This window comes from Mustelus asterias, chromosome 7 (genome assembly GCF_964213995.1).
Source record: "Mustelus asterias chromosome 7, sMusAst1.hap1.1, whole genome shotgun sequence".
Taxonomy (NCBI): Eukaryota; Metazoa; Chordata; class Chondrichthyes; order Carcharhiniformes; family Triakidae; genus Mustelus; species Mustelus asterias.
The window spans coordinates 80,147,474-80,167,141 of NC_135807.1; the positions used below are offsets into that span (position 1 = coordinate 80,147,474).

At 42.8% G+C, this 19,668-nt stretch overlaps 1 protein-coding gene across 9 annotated transcripts in view; it reads right to left on the bottom strand.

The window, feature by feature from the left end:
- The window catches only part of stau2 (staufen double-stranded RNA binding protein 2), a 340,608-nt gene that overhangs the window by 187,255 nt on the left and 133,685 nt on the right, over positions 1 to 19,668 (bottom strand). For all 9 annotated transcript variants that reach the window (XR_013498337.1, XR_013498339.1, XR_013498338.1 and 6 more), the window contains one exon: positions 14,002 to 14,161. Coding sequence is in view for 6 of the 9 variants with exons in the window: in XM_078216313.1 (XP_078072439.1) it covers positions 14,002 to 14,161 (160 nt within the window). In the remaining 3 variants the exon portion in view is untranslated. The remainder of the gene's footprint in view (positions 1 to 14,001; positions 14,162 to 19,668) is intronic.

Here is a 19,668-nt window from a genome sequence, read left to right on the forward strand (position 1 = left end):
GTTCCACACAGCTGGATGTAAATGTTGAGCCTCGGGGGTCATCCAATAAAATTAATTTGTGAGCAGCAGCTGGAAATGTATGCGCTTCTGTCAGTATTTCCAGAGGCAGTGTACACCTTTGGAGAGAGAATGAAGGAGACCATCTCCAACACGTGTGCCATTTATGTCAATGCCCACCTGTATGCACAATCAGACATGCAGATCAATGAGTGAATGCTGACCCAGACCAATGATATGCACATTCCCATTGCCACTTTGCACAGGATGGAGCAAACCTTGTCTTGGTGATTCAATGCCTCAATGGCATGCAGCTAACTGTTCTCCAGCTCTTGGGTAGCAGGGAAGTGTAGGTAAGCCATCAGAATGAAGATGGAAAGAAGGGCACACAACACTGGGAAATCTCCTCAAGATGCTCCACTTTTTATCCAATGCTCCCCAACTCAGACAGAGCCACACATGCTGTCTCCTGCCCCAATGATTGAGTCTGCCCCTCCAGAGGGTGAGGTGGGGCAATTTTTGGTGAGACCCTTCCATGTTCCAAAGGAGGATATCCACCACAAGCATTTCTTGTTTCAGAGAGGGGAATGGACAGCCTGCCTCCAGCTCAGCTGAAACCACAAGGTTTTCATCAGGTGTAGCAAAAGAAAGTAAAATGATGTTATTGTTGCACAAGGGGATTTCACTTGGGTGTGTATAGCAATGCTAATGACATTATGCTAATATTTATTTTACTAACAAGTCATCTTCTTCTCTGGCAGTCCCTCAGGCTCAGGGATGACTTGCTTCCACTCTGAGGAGGTGGGTTCTATGGTGGCTGAATAGTCTAATCCTGGAGCCACAGACTCTGCCACAGGTTTGGCAGGTGGCGTTTGATGAGGCAGGTGGATGGGATGCTCTGGATTCTGCGCTCCCTTTCCGCTGTTTACGCTTGGCCCCCATGTGCTCTGGTGATGCTTGAAGTGATTGGTGCCTCCATGGTTGCTTCTTTTCCAGGCAAGCAATTCCCACCTGTTGATAGGGATGTTGCATTTATTTAGGGAGGCTTTCTTATAGCATTTCCTCTGCCCTCCTGGTGGTCACTTGTCATTGCAGAGCTTGGAGTAGAGCACTTGTTTCAGGAGTCTTGAATCAAGTATGTGGACAATGTGGCCCACCCATCGCAGCTAGTTGAGTGATCAGTGCCTCGTTACTGGGGGTATTAGCCTGGGAAGAGGGGCTCACATTGGTACTCCTGTCCTGCCTGTGGATTTGCAGGATTTTGCAGAGGCAATGTTGGTGATATCTCTTCAGGGATTTGATGTGTCTGCTGTACATTGTTCATGTTTCTGATGCATACAGGAGGGCGGGGACCACGGCTGCTCTGTAGACCATGAGCTTGATGCTGGATTTGAGGTCTCGGTCTTCAAACACTACCCCTCGAGCATCCAAAGACTGCACTGGCAATTAAAGTTGATGTTGAATTTTATCATCAATGTCTTCCCGTGCTGAGGGCAGGCTCCCACGGCATGGAAAATGATCCACGTTGTCTAGGGGCTCATCATGGATCTTGATGGTCAGGGGGCAGTTTTGTGTGGCAGGAACGGGCTGGTAGAGAACTTTGTTTTTCAGGTGTTTTAGTCTGAAATCCATTCTCTCACTTTGCTGTCCACCTGCCACTGAAACCTTAGCCTCCTGAGATACTGTTGTTCTATCGTGTCAAGAAAGTTCACTCTCTGTCTGTAGACCCTATGCTGAGGGTACTGTCTCCTCTCTGTCCTGTGGAATGGCATATGGCTACAGAGAAGACAGCTACTCCTGCTGGTGTTGTTGCTGTTCATGATGATGCTATTGCGGTATGACAGCTCTTCTTCAACAGGGGTCCAGGCACTGCTGCATTAGTTGCTCCCATGCAGCAGTGAAGCTTGACAGCAAGGAAGTTGAAATGAAGGTGAGCACAAGCCAATACAATGTTCCTTTTAACTTTTTGTTTGCTCCAAGCTGCTGGCCTGTTACACAGTGTGGTCACTTTAAGACTGATGCACAACTATGTGTGCGTCTTAAATGGAATCTTAAAGGGAACTTTGCTTGTGTGGTTCTTGAAGCCAGGTGCATCAGCATTCGGGTAAAACACCTGCAAAATCAACTTCAGTGGGCTGGACAGTGTTCCTGGAAGGCCAAAAAAAATCTCCTCCGCCAGGTCCTGTTTTCTCAGCAGTCAAACAACCGATATTCCAAGGGAGGGCAATGAAAATGCTGCAAAGACCCTCTGAAGCTCTTTTTGAAGTGCAGAAGCTTTGACATTGGGAGCAGCTTGCCACCAATCATTCAAAATGGGCGATATCTTGTCCATCAAGTTGCATTACATTTTGAGTCTCAAAGAATTAACGATGAGGCAGAGTGGTGACAGAGAATAGAATTGGAAGCAAATCGTGCAATCTGAATCCCAATACCTCCTGTCCCATGTGCCCAAAGAACCATGAGTGAAGAATCTGCCTTTTCAGTCACATGAAAGCCCCTGGCAGAAACTCGAGACCCTGACAGACACCCTCGAATCAAGGGAAAGCCAACGATGTTAATCTATAGCCCTGTAGGATATGGCACTTCAAATACATACCTAAGTGCACATCCAAGTCTTTTTACAGCTAGATTATTGACCAAAGTAGCTATGGTATTAGTCAATGTCCACTATAAGTTCACCATAGCTACTTTGACTAAGCTTCCTCCCACGCTACTTTCTGTTGGAACTCTATTCCATTTTCCCAGTTTCTCTGTAACATCTGGTTGATGATGTCATTTTCCATATCAGTGCTTCTGGCTTCCCTCAACTGAGCATTCCCCTCTGCTGTGGCTGACAGGACCCTCAACTGTCTCCATTCCATGCACCTCTGTTCTTACCCTTCCTTCCAGTACCACAATATGGTTTCTTTGTTCTCCCCTTCTACCTAACCAACCTCCACATTCACCAGTTCTGCTACCTCCAGCAAAGTTCCATCATCAAAACAACTTCCCCTCCCATTCTCATTCAACATTTCAAAGGGACCATCCTCTCCATGATACCCTGGTCCACTCCATTATCCCTTTGCCTATTTCCTGTGGCATTTTCTCGTGCAAACGCAGGAGATACATCGCTTTCCTTTCCATTGTCCATTGCTCCAAACACTCGGTGCAGGTGAAGCAGTGATCTACTGATCTTCTTGAAACTAGCTCCCAAGCATTCAGACAAAACTACAGCAAAATCGACTTCAATAGACTGGACACTGTTTCTGGATGGCCAAAAAAAATTTCTCCTGCCAGATCCTGTTTGTCTCAACATTTCAATGACATCCCAGGGGAGGGCTAAGAAAATGCTTCAAAGACATTCTGAACCTCTCCTTGAAGAACAGCAACTTTGGCATTAATGACTGAAAGGAGTTTGCTACAAATTTAATATATTATGTTTGCTGTTCATGATGTAGTCTCTTCTACATTGTGGAGACCAAACACAGGTTTGGTAACCACTTTGTAGAACACCTCGTTTGGTCTGCAAGCTTCTGAATGTCTGTCAATATAATTCTTTACGACTGCCATTCTGGCCTGTCTCTCCTCACCCAGCAAACTATTCCAACAAAGCTCAATGCAAACTCCATGGACAGCACATCAACTTTTGACGAGCCACTTTACAGCCTTTCGGACACAAGACTGAACAACAATTTCAAATCATAACTCAAGAGCAGTTAGGATGGGTAATAAATGCTGGCCTAGCCAGTGAGGCCCACATCCCTGAAATCTTGTGTCCCCATTTTTTTCAGACTGATGCCATTGGTGATGGCTCTGCTGTTCTCATTTCCAGCTCGGCACAACATCGTGGGCCGAAGGGCCTGTTCTGTGCTGTACTGTTCTATGTTCTACACTTTCTCTGGATCCATCCTTTGCTTCCTTATTTCTCTCATTACCCTTCCCTTTTGCCATGCACCATTAACCCTCCTATCACAAAAATCACAGATGCCATCTTTTCTGCCTTCCACCCTATCAGAGAGCTGACCTTTTATTCTTACCCCCTTCACTCTTTTCTCTGTCGCTTGACTTGATAAAAAGATGTTACATCTTTAACGTTTCCCATTCTTATAATTGCTTATCAACTTGCAAAATTAAGTCTATTTCTTCTCCGCAGATACTGCCTGAGTAGTTCCCACATTTTCTGTTTTGATTTCACTAATGTTCTCACCAGCCATTTGGGCTCTACCTTTCACCAACTACTTCAAAGACAACATTGTATTGCTGCAAAATTTTCCATACTCCCATTACATAATTTTTGTCAAGATCCATTGAGTCCCCTTGTTCCAAACCTCCTTCATTGTTTCACCCCACTTGGAGCTGGTTTCAAGAAGGACAGTAAATCACTGTTTCAATCCACTTATTTATGGAATTTTCTGCCCCATATATTTCAGCCCACACACTCCACTCTTTTCTCTTGGCCAGCTGAATGTGTGACGTAGAGGTACTCACCACTGTAGTTAAAAATTCAAAGCAAACTCTAATACTTACGCCCAGATAGAATTTCTATTTATCTCTTCATGGATTGCATATTATTTAAGCCCAAATAGCTTAGATGCAGTTTAGTCTCTCTGGCATGAATGCAAGCCTTCCTATTACCTACTTTGTTGAGAGGGGTTGATTTACCTCTAATTCCTCACACATTAAGATCGCACCCTCAGTCTTGCTCTCAAGGAAGATTTTTCCCTACAGGGTTGGAATGATATCTCGCCTATTGCCATTTTCCTGAACCTGTCAGGAACCATAGAACCATAGAAAATTACAGCTCAGAAACAGGCCTTTTGGCCCTTCTTGTCTGTGCCGAACCATTTTTTGCCTAGTCCCACTGACCTGCACTTGGACCATATCCCTCCACATCCCTCTCATCCATGAACCCGTCCACGTTTTTCTTAAATGTTAAAAGTGACCCCGCATTTACCACTTTATCCGGCAGTTATATCAGAATCAGTTATAGAACAGCACTTGACCCTGGGAACATGTTGCTGTATTATCTCATTCTAGATTTGCAAACATTGAGCTGAAGGTCATGCACAGAGGTCGAACACAGAGCTTTAATGAAGACTTTTTGTTGCTTCAGCTTATACCTGTTAACTGACTGTGCAAGAGAACGGAATCAAATGATGCTGCATCACTACCTGTGCTGACACACATATTAGCAAAAGTGTATACTTAAATGATTAAATTTAACATACTAACAAATACACTATCACAACATCCTCTTCCTTTAAATATCAACCCCATATACTATAACATTATTATACTATAATAATAAGCAATATAAGAAATTTGACAACTATATCACCATATATATATATATAAAGTATTCAATTGTAAAAAAAACAGTTGGTACAGTCTTCTTCAAGGTATTGTCTACCTAGTTACCAGCTGACTCGACCAGACCTTGAGACAATATGTGTGCGTTCTCAAACTGTGCATCCTCTCTCCCTGAAGATTGAATTTGGGAGGATTGTCCTCCAGTTTTCACTGTGCTGCTTGCTGTCTCTTCATCTGTAAAACATGCGCAGGTACATGTAGGCAATGCTGGTTGGTCGCCTTGTGCAAACCGCATCATTTGGTGTCATCACCTCATAGGGACGAGGAAATTTCCAAACCTGTCAAACTGGCCCAGGTACAACCTCTGAAAGTCTTGACCCAATGCAATGGGCGTACAACTGTTTTGACTGATGTGGTCTTCTGTCTGGGTCAGACCATGCATGGTGATCATGATGACAACCTTACTACAGCTGGTCCTGATACATCCACTATGTAGAACATCTGAGTAGGCAATGTTCATTCTTTGTGCCTGTTTTGCAGGAGAAGGGAACCGTGGTACTTGATTGCTGAGGCACTTAAGCTTCACGTTTGTGGGTTGGAGCACAGATTTCCATGCTACGTGGTAAATTACCTTCAGAATGCAGAAAGTTATCGTGTTGGCACTTGTACCTATGTCAATTTTCACTCGCAGTTGATGTCACGCAGCCTTACTGGGGCTGACTATTCTTGAGTGCTGCAAGAAATTCCATTTTGTTAATGGCATTGACCAGTTCCACTACTCACCTATATTGCTACCACCTCAATTCACCTCATCAATTTTGGTCAGGTGTTTCTCCATTTCATGGATAGGTCTATGCTTTAGGCGATGCCTGAAAGTATCTTGCCTCCTTGTACAGGCAAGGGCTTCTCCCTGTAGAAACCCAGTCTGGCTTCTCGCTGAATTTCCCTGCATTCCTGTTGCTGGACCTTCTACAAAGTTTGGCCCATAAGCCCACTGGCCTTACTTTGCTTGGGTGCCATGGATATTGTCCCTACAGTTATTCCAGACCCTAAGGCTTGCAAACACTGCCTTGCAGCAACGGCCTAGTATGGCAATTCTAATTTTTGTGGCCTGTTTCTCTGTATCCAAAGCACCATGGGTTTGTCTAAGAAACCTAGCTCAATCCTCTGCCTAAACAGTTTAAATTCACCTGGAACATCAGATACTTTCCAATCTATCTCTGGAAACCTGGTTGTCATCGCATAAGTCTTCTATACTTTCCTCTCCTTGAAGAGCAAATTTTGCTTTACAAGTTGCAGCAAAGCTGTGATGTCTGCACGGCTGAGCAGGAGCCATACCCTGAGTTAGGTGTTACATGCAGGCTTCAAGGTTACAGGCAGGAGAGGCTCCAGAATGGGGGTCAAGGGGAAGGAATATGCACCAAAACACAATGCTACACTGATCTCTGTGGCAGAAAATTGCATCTTTTCTTTCTCTGCTGGCTTGAGACAAAACCAGGTGTTTGCACAAATTGCCTTCAATCTCTGCTCACACGGCTGCTCCCCTGATGTGAATTGTGATCCAGTTTCATTGTTTCAAGAGGGCCTCTGACTTGACTGTCATTTTCAGCTACCGATCAACATTATCAAATCACTACTGCTACCACCCTGAAATATCATTATGGTCGCCTCCCCATTGATGTCATGGGCAAAGCAATACTTACTAGAGTACAGAGATATATAAATTGGACGACCCTGAGTTTTGTGTTGAATTTGCTACCTCTTTCTAGATTAAGATAAACAAGGATAGGTATAGAGTTTAAGAGGAACATAAGAACATTAAGAAGTCTCACAACACCAGGTTAAAGTCCACAGGTTTATTTGGAATCATGAGCTTTCGGAGCACTGATCCTTCATCAGGTGAGTGATCTCAATCTTGAGATGAAACTGTTTCATGAAACTGTGCCCCTTGTTCTAGATTCCTCAGTCAGGTGAACAAAGAGCTTTGATGAAAATTTATTATTGCTTCAGCTTTCATGTGCTAACCAACTGTGTAAGAGAACTGAATCATCTGGTATTGCATCATGTAGCCATGACATACATAGCAACATAAACATATATCTTTAAATGATTATATTTAACATACTAACAAATGTAGTCACAACACATCACCCATTTTTGCTTAGCTCAGCGAAAGTTTGAAGAGACTGAAGTAAAATACATTTATACTCTAAAACCAAGCTGATATGCAAAGACTTTTTTTATCTTTCAGATAGTCCATTTTTAATTTCCCTTTAAAGAAATCACTGCAATAACATAAAATATCATTATGGTAACCTCCCCAATGATGTAATGGGCAAAGGCAATACTTGGTAGAGCACAGAGATATACAAATTGGACAGCCCTGAGTTTTGTGATGAATTTGCTGAACTCACGTAAGGAAGCACAGAATCATTAAAATGCAGTAGGAGACTATTTGGCCCATTATGTCTGCACCGACTTTTCAAATGTGCATTTCACCTAGTGTCATTCTCCTGCCTTCTCCCTGTAACCCTGCAGATTGTTTCTTTTCAAATAATCATCCAATTTCCTCTTGAATGCCTGGATTGAACCTACCACTCACACTCTCAGGGAGTGAATTCTAGGCCTTAACCACTGGCTGGGTGAAAACATTCTTTTCTCATACCGCTTTGGTTTCTTTTGCCATTTATTTTAAATCTGTGCCCTTTCATTCTTAATCCTTTCACAAGTGGGAACTGTTCTCTCCTGTCTGTTCAAACCCTTTATCATAGAAATCATAGAAACCCTACAATGTAGAAGGAGGCCATTCAGCCCATCGAGTATACACCGACCACAATCCCACCCAGGCCCTACCCCCATATCCCTACATATTTACCCGCTAATCCCTCTGACCTACCCATCTCAAGACACTAAGGGGCAATTTTAGCACGGCCAATCAACCTAACCCGCACATCTTTGGACTGTGGGAGGAAACCGGAGCACCCGGAGGAAACCCACGCAGACACGAGGAGAATGTGCAAACTCCACACAGACAGTGACCCGAGCCTGGAATCGAACCCAGGTCCCTGGAGCTGTGAAGCAGCAGTGCTAACCACTGTGCTACCATGCCGCCCCCTTATGATTTTGAATACTTCCAAAAAAATTTCCTCAGCCTTCTTTTCTCTAAGGAAGAGTCCGAATTTCTCCAATACATCTTCATAATTGAGGTTTCTGATTCCTGGAATCATCCTCATAAACCTCTTCTGCACTCTCTCCAATTCCTTCACATTCTTCCTAAACTGCAGTGCCCAGAATTTTATGCAGTATACCAGCTGAGGTCTAACTAGTGTCTTATTCAAGTTCAACACAACATCCTTGCAGTTGTACTCTGCATCACTATTAATAAAGTCTAGGATAATGTGTGCTTTACTAACTGCTCTCTCAATCTGCTCTGCCACCTTCAATGACTTATGCATATATGCACTCAGGTCTCTTTGCTCCTGCACCCCCTTTAGAGGAGTACCCTTTATTTTATACTGTCTTTCCATGTTCTTCCTACCAAAATGTATCAGCTCGCATTTCTCTGCATTGAACTTCATTTGCCACATATCTACCCATCCACCAACTTGTATATGCCCTTGAGGTTCTACACTGTCCTCACAGTTTAACATGCTTCCAAGTTTCGTATCATCGCATACCTTGAAACTGTTTCCTCTATTCCAAGGTCTAAACCATTAATATACATCAGTATAAGCAAGGGTTCCAATACCAACTCCAATACAAACCTTCCTTTAGCCCCTTAACCATTACCCTCTGTTTTCTGTCATGCAGCCACTTTTGTGTCCATGTTACTACTGTCTCTTTTATTCCATGAGCTATAACTTTTCTCATAAGTCTGCTGTGTGGCATTGAATGAAATGCCATTTGGAAATCCATGTGTGCCACTTCAATAGCATTGCCCTCACCAATCCTCCCCATTACCTCTTCAAAACTTTTCAGCATATTAGTTAAACAGGATTTTCCCTTACAAAATCCATGCTGGTTCTCCTTAATTAACCCACATTTCTCCATCTGACTATTAATTTTGTCCCAAATCACATTTTCGAGAAGTTTCCCTACCATCAAAGTTAAATTGTCTGTTCTTATTGTTGCTGAACTTTGGGACTCGCTTTCATTGTTTTCTGTCAGTCTCTTTTTATATTCCCTCTTTGCTTCTCTTATTTGCTTTTTCAGCTCTGCTCTGAACCATCTGTATTCAGCCTGGTTCTCAATTGCATTTTTTTATTTGACACCTGTCTTATCTTAATTTTTACCTCCTTTGTCATTCATGGGTGGCACAGTAGCACAGTGGTTAGCACTGCTGCTTCACAGCTCCAGGGACCTGGGTTCGATTCCCGGCTTGGGTCACTGTCTGTGTGGAGTTTGCACATTCTCCTCGTGTCTGCGTGGGTTTCCTCTGGGTGCTCCGGTTTCCTCCCACAGTCCAAAGATGTGCGGGTTAGGTTGATTGGCCATGCTAAAAAATTGCCCTTAGTGTCCTGGGATGCATAGGTTAGAGGGATTAGTGGGTAAATATCTAGGGGTAGGGCCTGGGTGGGATTGTGGTCGGTGCAGACTCGATGGGCCGAATGGCCCCTTTCTGTGCTGTAGGATTTCTAAGATTCTTTCTAAGGGAACTCTGGATGTTTTGTTTTATTCATTCGTGGGACATGGGCATCGCTGGCTGGCCAGCATTTATTGCCTATCCTTAGTTGCCCTTAGGAAGGTGGTGGTGAGCTGCCTTCTTGAAATACTGTAGTCCATGTGCTGTGGGTTGACTCACAACGCTGTTAGAGAGGGAATTCCAGGATTTTGACCCAGCGACTACAAAGGAAAGGCGATATATTGCCAAGTCAGGATGGTGAATGGCTTGGAGGGGAACTTACAGGTGGTGGTGTTCCCATGTATCTGCTGCCCTTGTCCTTCTAAATGGAAGTAGTCATGGGTTTGGAAGATGCGGTCTAAGGATCTTTGGTGAATTGCTGCAGTGCATCTTGTAAGATAGTACACACTGCTGCCACTGTGCATTGGTGGTGGTGGGAGTAGATGTTTGTGGGTGTGGTGCCAATCAAGTGAGCTGCTTTGTCCTGGATGGTCTCAAGCATCTTGATGTTGGTGGAGCTGCACCCATCAGGCAAGTGGGGAGTATTCCATCACACTCCTGACTTGTGCCTTGTAGATGATGGACAGGCTTTGGGAGTAAGGGGTGAGTTATTCCCTGCAATATTCCTAGCCTCTGACCTGCTCTTGTAGCCACTGTGGTTATGTGGCAAGTCCAGTTGAGTTTCTGGTCAATGGTAACCCCAAGAATGTTGACAGCGGGGGATTCAGTGGTGACAATACCATTGAATGTCATGGGGTGGTGGTTAGAGTATCTCTTATTGGTGATGGTCATTGCCTGACATTTGTGTGGCACGAATGTTATTTGCTACTTGTCAGCCCCAAGCCTGGATATTGTCCAGATTTTGTTGCATTTGGACATAGACTGCTTCAGTATCTGAGGAGTCGTGAATAGTGCTGAACATTATGCAATCATCGGTGAATATCCCCACTTCTGACCTTATGACAGAGGAAAGGTCGTTGATGAAGCAGCTGGAGATGGTTGGGCCTAGGACACTACCCTGAGGGACTCCTACAGAGATGTCCTGGAGCTGTGATGCTTGCCCTATCTTTTCCTTTTGAGAGAATATACATTGACTGTGCCCAAACCATTTCTTCTTTGAAGGTAGCCTATTATTCAGCTACCATTTTTCCTGCCAATCTTTGGCTCCAATTCATTCAGCCTAGATTTGTTTTTACCCCTACTGAAGTTGGCTTTTACCCGGTTAATTGTTCTTACTCTGGACTGTTCATTGTCCTTTTCCATAGTCCTTTTCCATAGTCACCCTGAACCTTATGCTACAATAATCACTGTCTCCTAAATATTCTTCTACTGACACTCAATCTACTTGGCCTACCTCATTCCCAAGAACTAGGTGTAGCAGTTCCTGTTTTCTCATTGGACTGAAAACATTGCAAGTTCTCCTGAACATGCTCTATGAATGCTTGTCCCTCTTTGTCCTTTACAGTACCTCTATTCCAGTCTATACTTGGCTAATTCAAGTCCCCCATTATAACTACTCAGTTATTTTTCAACAACTTGTAATTTCCTTGCAGATTTGTTCCTATACATCCACTGGTTGGTGACCCATAGACCACACTGAGCAATGTAATTGCACCTTTTTTGTTCCTTACCTCCATGCAAATTGATTCTGTCATTGACCCCTCTGGGACATCCTCTTTCTCCAGCACGGCATAATTAACGCCACCACCCCGCCTTTCTTCCCTTTCCTATCTTTCCTGAATACCTTGTATCCAGGAATATTTAACAGCTAATTCTGTGTTTCCTTGAGCAAGGTCTCTGTAATAGCCACAACATTGTAAATCCACATAGCAATCCACATCATCAATCTTATTGAGTGTACTTTGTGCATTCAGATATATGCACTGCAATCCTGACCGAGGCTCGATTACCTTCTCCCCTTTTCTGACCCCACCTATTAACTTTTTATTCTCTATTCTAGTGCTATCTTTTTCTACATTATTTCGTGCACCTTGTATTCTTCTCTGGTATGTCCCCCTGGTTCCCATACCCCTGCTGAGTTAAAACCCTAGCAATAGCATGTGCACAATTCAATCTTAGTCCTGTTCAAGTGTAACCCCTCCAGCTTTTACAGGTCCTCCAGAGTCAGTCCCAATGTTCCTAGGATCTAAAGTCCTCCCTCCTGCACCATCCTTCCAGCCACACATTCATCTATTTTATCCTCCTATTTCTGTTCTCACTTGCACATAGCACTGTGAGCAGTCCAGATATGAATGTGTTTGAGGTCTTGCTTGCTAATGTTTTTACCTAGCTCCCAAATTTCTGACTGCTGGACTACATCCTGCTTTCCATTTATGTCATTGATACCAATGTGGACCATGACTGCTAGCTGCTCACCCTCCCACCTCAGAGTGCTCTGCAGTTGTTCAGTGACACCCTTAACCTTGGCACTAGGGAGGCAACAGACCAGCTTGGATTCACACCTGCAGCCATAGGACCACCCATCTGTTCCCCTAACTATTGAATCATCTATCACTATTCTAGACTTTCTTGTATGCCACAGTGCTGCTGAGCCACCTGTGGTGCCATGGACCTGGTTCTGGCTGCCCTCTCCAGATGAACCATCACTCTCATCATTATTGAGAATTGAATTGGATTGAAGAAAGGGATGTACTCGGGTGGGGCTCCTGTGCTACCTGCAGTTCCCTTTTGACTGCCGGGTAGTCACTCATTTCCTCTCTCCTTGCGTACTCATACACTGCGAGGTGACCACATCCTTAAACATGCTATCCATGTAGTTCTCAGCCTCATGGATGCATTGCAGCAACACCAGCTACTGTTCAACTTCTGAAACCCAAAGCTCAGGCTGCTGCAACTGGAAACACTTCCTGCGCAAATCGTTGTCCAGAGCATGGGAAGTGTCCTGGATTTCCCACATTGCGTATGATATGCACACTGAAGGTTGGAGCAGCCCTGCCATTCCTTTCCTTATTAGTTAACCTTGCTACTAGTAAAAGGTTTTGCCAATACTAATTCATCTTACTACTATTGATAAATCCTACTAATGCTTAACATGCAGTAGTAAACCTAACTTAAAAATAAAAGGTAGAAAATATTCACCAGCTACTGACATGTTCCATATAACTAGAACCTAAAATACTTAGCGTTTTTAATCTTCAAATTGTTGAGACTCAGACCTTAAGCAACAATACTCACTAGCCAATCAATTTATGAGTTTAATTTCATGTAACACCATATTTTCTGCTTTTTAACTCGGCTCTGACTCTCCTCAGTGGTTACTTTCCTCTGCTCTCTGAACTCTGTTTCTGATGCAGTTTTTATAGCCTCACTGCTCTCTGAACTCTCATTGTTTCTCATGCTGTTTTTATAGCTCCTCCGCTCTCTGAAGTCTCAGTTTCTTGCACGATTTTTCTAACCCCTCTGCTCGCTGAACTCTCAGTTTCTCGCGGAGCTTTTACAGTCCCTCTGTTCTCTGAACTCGCGCTACTTTTATAACCCTTTTGCTATCAGAACTCTTGCTGTTTCTCACACTGTTTTTCTGCCCCCCACCCCTGCACTCGGAACCCTTGCCATTTCTCGCACTGTTTTTTTGGCCCCTATGCTGTCAGAACTCTCGCTGTTTCTCATGCTGTTTTTATAGCCCCTCAGCTGTCAGAACTCATGCTGTTTCTCACACCGTTTCTTCTTGTCCCTGTGCTCTCAGAACCCTTGCCACTTCTCATGCTGTTTTTCTGGCCCCTCCATTCTCCTGCAGTTGGACAACAACAATGGGTTTCTGAATCCTGGGTGACAGACGGAAAAAATATTGCCAGGTTTTCTGTTCCTGATCTCTATCAAGAACAGGCTCAACCTCTGCTGCGAAAAGACTGTTGGCAGTCACTGTCTAGCCTTACACAAGAAAAATGGCCACTTTAGCGCTGTATCAGACAGCTGACCATATTTATTGAACTTACTCTAGTCAGAATTACCACCTTCAGTACAAAAGGTGAGAAACTTGGGGGAAAAATATTGCTGAGAAATCTCCATCACTCTAAGACAGGATGGCTTATAAAATTAATATAGATAATATAGAGATTCAGTTCCAAAGTATTTACCTGAGGTGCCTTTTCTGGAATAGGCTCATCACGAAGAGTTAGAAGGGCTTTCATAGCAGCATTATGTCTAGCAGCTTGACGGGTCCGTCCTTCTCCAATAAATTCTGTACTCCCCACAAGCAACTGGACGTAAAATAATTTGGGAGTTGGATAATGGTACCTGTATTGAGCAGGAGCCAACAACTATATTTAGACATGAGAATAATTCACCTTGTGTTTGTTAACAATTATCACTTTATTTCACCTTGCAGCTTTTGTGGATTTTAAGACAATTAACAATTAAACAATAGTTAGCTGTTGCCAGCTGGTCTTGTACTTGCAGCTGTAGATAAAACAGAGCATTTACTGGGATGCCGGAAGGAGGGCGTTTCCAAGCTTGGCCAAGTTGTCATGGGAGACAGCCAGTGGGGATGAGCATTTCCCCCATATGGAGGAAGGTAAATTAAAAAAAAGTCAGATGCTGTCACACATCATAAAGAATTAGAAGGGAGCATTCAATGGAATGCAAAACATCCTGTCCTTAGTGTTGATTTAGTATTTTAACCAGTTTGAACTGCGTGGCTCTATTTAAAATGCTTTACATTGCTAATGCTCAAAGTATGTGAAAAACTGATTTGTTCCAAAATACCAGTTATTTGCAGACAAAAACAGGCTTCTTCCCCAGTATACAGCTTCTCCCAGACAGATCCTAAACTTGGAAGGAGAGAATGAAAGTATGTAGTTCAGATGGAAGAGGTGAATCCGGAATATAACAGAAACAGGAATTATTGGATTCTGCAGTGTGCATGTTTGAGTGTGGATGGGGGCGAGTGGACTAAAAGGTCATTTCAAATGCACAAACTCCCCTAATCTGTAACTATCTTGCAAAATTAGAGGTGGAAAACTTGGGGCGGCATGGTGGCATAGTGATTAGCACTGCTGCCTCACAGCGCCAGGGTCCCAGGTTCAATTCTGGCCGTGGGTCACTGTCTGTGTGGAGTTTGCACATTCTCCCTGTGTCTGCGTGGGTTTCCTCCAGGTGCTCCGGTTTTCTCCCACAGTCCAAAGATGTGCGGGTTAGGTTGATCGGCCATACTAAATTAATCCTAGTGTCAGGGGGATTAGTAGGGTGAATGCGTGGGGTTGCGGGAATGTGATCTGGGTGGGATTGTAGTTGGTAAAGGCTTGATGGGCCGAATGGCCTCCTTCTGTACTGTAGGGATTCTATGAATTCAATACCTTCCTCCAAGGGTAGGGCACTTAATCCAGAAGGAGGGTGCCATGGTCGGTAACCCACTACCCTCCCACCTCTGCCTCAATTAAGTCTGGGGCAGGAAGGCTCAAGCAAAATGAAGCCCTTAAGTGGGCAATTAATACCACTGTTCCCGCTGGCGCTGCTTGCAATGGACAGCTGCTGACCTCTGATTAGTCGGCAGTTCGAAGAAGGGTGGGGAGGAAGAGAGGATTTCCTCTCCCAGGGTCTTTGGTCCCAGGGAAGGCCTGCCACTGAAAGACATTTAATATCTGCAAGCCCTACCCAAAGAAGCTGACACAGGGGAAAGTCAGCAGGCGAAACCCCTGTTGTCTACATTAAATACCACTCTAGAACTATTATGGCTGTTGTTAGCAGTTAAAATGGACTTAGTATGAATGTTTCACACCTTCACTTCTGATTATTGTTTCACACCACTGAAAATGTGGTAGAAGTTGTAGAGTTTGCGCTTGGCACAAATGAAATGCTTGAACCTTCTGGTCTGTATGCCTTACCCACTTTTATACCTATAACCATTTGAACATAGAGGAAACATACAGACCACATTGTAACCCAGTCAATGATCAAAATAACTATGGCAATTGAAGATGCAAAATGTAAATTAAATGAGGATTATGTTGGAAGATGTATTAAAACTGCAAACATTGAACTCTTGATTTACTCATAAATCTCACATCAGGTATTGTTGCTATTGTTTTATATTTTAGGCCACAAATTGACAGGAGGAGACGGAGAAGAGTGATCAGCGCAGCATGGTGGTGATCACAAATAAAATGGGGGGAGTGGAGAAGAAGGAGAAAGATGAGAAGGAAGAGGGGAAAGGGGAGGAGGAAGAACTGGAAGAGATATTATTAATTTCCAGACCTCTGGTTCCCTCCAAAGCATTAACAATTTCCTGTCTTTTTCTTCAGTTTGTCCAACTTCATATTCAGAAGGTTATAGCAACAAAGATTTGTGGCAATATTGGCATTTTTTCTTTTTGAATGCATATCACTTTTTGACCATTTGTTACACAGTAAACATTTAGATTTGGAAGAAGTGTTGTGATGAGGGATACAAGAGCCATGAATTCTCAAGAGACACTGAGATGAAATGTGGTTAACATGCTAATCAGCTGTTGCTTCTTCCAGAAACCAAACAATAGTGATACTTGAGGAGGCCTGGGTGTTTCAAACAATATCTCTGCTTTTGTGTTGGAAAAACTTTCGATCACCATCAATCTAAAAAAAGGACAAGCTTTGTTACATAATGAGAGAGATAGGTAGTCGGGCCTCTGGAACCAGGAAGTTGCACAAGGAGGCAGCAAAAGGCATTGAACTGTAGGGATACAAGTTCCGCCCTGGGCAGTAGGGCAGGGTGCTGAGGGATTATTTTGTTTAGGTTAAATAAGATACCTCACCAAAGTGGGAAAGTATTGTTTTGTACATTATAATGCAAGTTATATCAATATGTCTGACAATATATGATCTATGGACTGTATTACAAAATACAGAGTGCAGAAGACCATCCGTTTTTATTTTGTAAACTGAGAGCTGCATTTGGCAACATACTGCGACGACTAGAATGTTTATAATTGTGCAATCCCTTTTGTTTTATACTTTATTTTGATGACTGTCTATATCTACTTTGTGAAGTATGATTACTTGTTTTATCTGTATCATCATAATTCTGCACATGCTGCCATGATTTTTGAATAAACCAATTATCTATCTAAGTGAATCTGATCATAACTGCTGCTCTTTAGATTCATCAGAACTGTGAAATAAAGCAGCTTAATGATTCAAACAAAGCATTGCCTCACCTAGTTTAGCTCAAATCTGCCTTTAGCGAGATTGAAGAGATATGTGTGCGAAAGACACAAATATTCAGATCATAAAAGGGGATTATTGTTACACTTTCGAGCTATGCCATTGTATGAGTAGGTATAGGACAGTGTGAGTCAACGCCCACTGAATAAGATGCTTAGATCATTTAAGGGAGTGACTGGCGTCACTGAACTTGAGAAGTTTTGTAATAGGACTGAATTTGTTACAGATGTTTTCTTTAAATTTCATGTCGGCTTAAAGAAAGTCTATAAATTATTCTAGTGTTTCACATTCTGAATAGTCTCTCATACTCTGATGATACTGGCATAAGTAACCAGCTCTGAAATCAGGTGCAATCTGACCTGTGTGGTCTTTTGCAGAAATTCTTAATCACAGTAACCTGGTTCCCATCAGCAGCACATTTTACACTGATGTAAATTTTAATATTGGCAGCATCTGTGATGTCTCCGAGCCTAGTCCATGTATTCTGCCCACTTTCCAGTACACCTACATTTTAATATAGATTTTAAAATTATAAATTCAGCAACAAATACTAATATGTTTATACACATTAGCTATTAAAACCAAGTTGAATTCCTGTGAATTTCCAGTTTTAGAGCAATTAACATTATTGGGACAAGTCCACTGTTCCATCCACTGAGCCTCAATTATGGCAACTAGTTATGGATTTGCAATTTCTGGTTTGATTAGTAAGTTTGCAGATGACACAAAGGTTGGTGGATTTGCGGATAGCGATGAGGACCATCAGAGGATACAGCAGAATATAGATCGGTTGGAGGCTTAGGCGGAAAGATGGCAGATGGAGTTTAATCTGGACAAATGTGAGGTAATGCATTTTGGAAGGTTTAATAAAGATAGGAAATATACAGTAAATGGCAGAACCCTTAAGAGTATTGATAGGCAGAGGGATCTGGGTGTACAGGTACACAGGTCACTGAAAGTGGCAACGCAGGTGAAGGTGGTCAAGAAGGTATACGGCATGCTTGCCTTCATCGGCTGGGGTATTGAGTTTAAAAATTGGCAAGTCATGTTGCAGCTTTATAGAACCTTAGTTAGGCCGCACTTGTAATATAGTGTTCAATTCTGGTCGCCACACTACCAGAAGGATGTGGAGGCTTTGGAGAGGGTACAGAAAAGATTTACCAGGATGTTGCCTGGCGTGGAGGGCATTAGCTATGAGGAGAGGTTGGAGAAACTTGGTTTGTTCTCACTGGAACGACGGAGGTTGAAGGGCGACCTGATAGAAGTCTATAAGATTATGAGGGGCATGGACAGAGTAGATAGTCAGAAGCTTTTTCCCAGGGTGGAAGAATCAATTGCTAGGGGGCACAGGTTTAAGGTGCGAGGGGCAAGGTTTAAAGGAGATGTACGAGGCAAGTTTTTTTACACAGAGGGTGGTGGGTGCCTGGAACTCGCTGCCGGGGGAGGTAGTGGAAGCAGATACGATAGTGAGTTTTAAAGAGCATCTGGACAAATACATGAATAGGATGGGAATAGAGGGATATGGTCCCCGGAAGGGTAGGGGGTTTTAGTTCAGTCGGGCAGCATGGTCGGTGCAGGCTTGGAGGGCCGAAGGACCTGTTCCTGTGCTGTAATTTTCTTTGTTCTTTGTTCTGAATTTCTACCCAACTCTATTATGGAGTCAAAATCATTTCCAACTGTGTTGTTCATTTTTACCCTTGCATTATTTTTTCTACATAGATTTGCAATGATTTAATTAAACTGTCACTGTACTAATAATCAGTATTAACCATATATTTAATTGTGAACACCAGTACAAACTTTGCGCAGTTATAATTCAGGTTAATCATTTCTAAAAACTCATTATAAGCTAGTTTTCTTGAGAGAGTACTTTAATGATGTGTATGCCAGTGAGAGATCATTCAAAACAGTCTTTTTAGTGCTCCTCCTATTGATTACCATTGTACTTGAAGTGGATGAACACATAAACCCGAAAGGCATCAATTAACTTTTATTTTCTGAGAGTCAATTTGAAAGTTAAAAATAAAAACACTTACACATAAAAAGCACTATGAAAATAGAATTCATAATTTTGAGAGTATAATTAGTTTCTCAATGCCTAACCCTTTCGTGATAACTAAACATTACAAGTGACAGTCTAACCTTCAAAAATAGTAAGTTTTTGCTGTCTTCAGGATGCATAAGTCATAAAACCGTGAAAACATAACATGCAGTTTGGAATCATTCACTTTTCTCAGTTGTTTAAATTTTAATTTTTTGACCAATGCTTCTCAGTGTTGTCACTCGGATTTCTACTTTATCCATGAATAGTATCTGGAAGAAGCACCATGAGCTATGTAACACCAGGATGGATGAAATACTGCTAATTTTGTCTGCCTTTTACATGGTTGTGCTAGGAGTAATTAGGTGCTGAACTCATTTATACACAAATATGCCTCTGACAGCTAGGGCAATTAAGGATGGACAACACCCACATCCCATGAAAGAATAATTATTTAAGATGCTGCTGGCATCATTTGTGTGATGCAAATAGTCCAAGAGTGCCTTTACTGGAGTTAATTCTCCCACATTAAATCCCAAGTTTGCCCATTTCTGGTTTTAATTGAG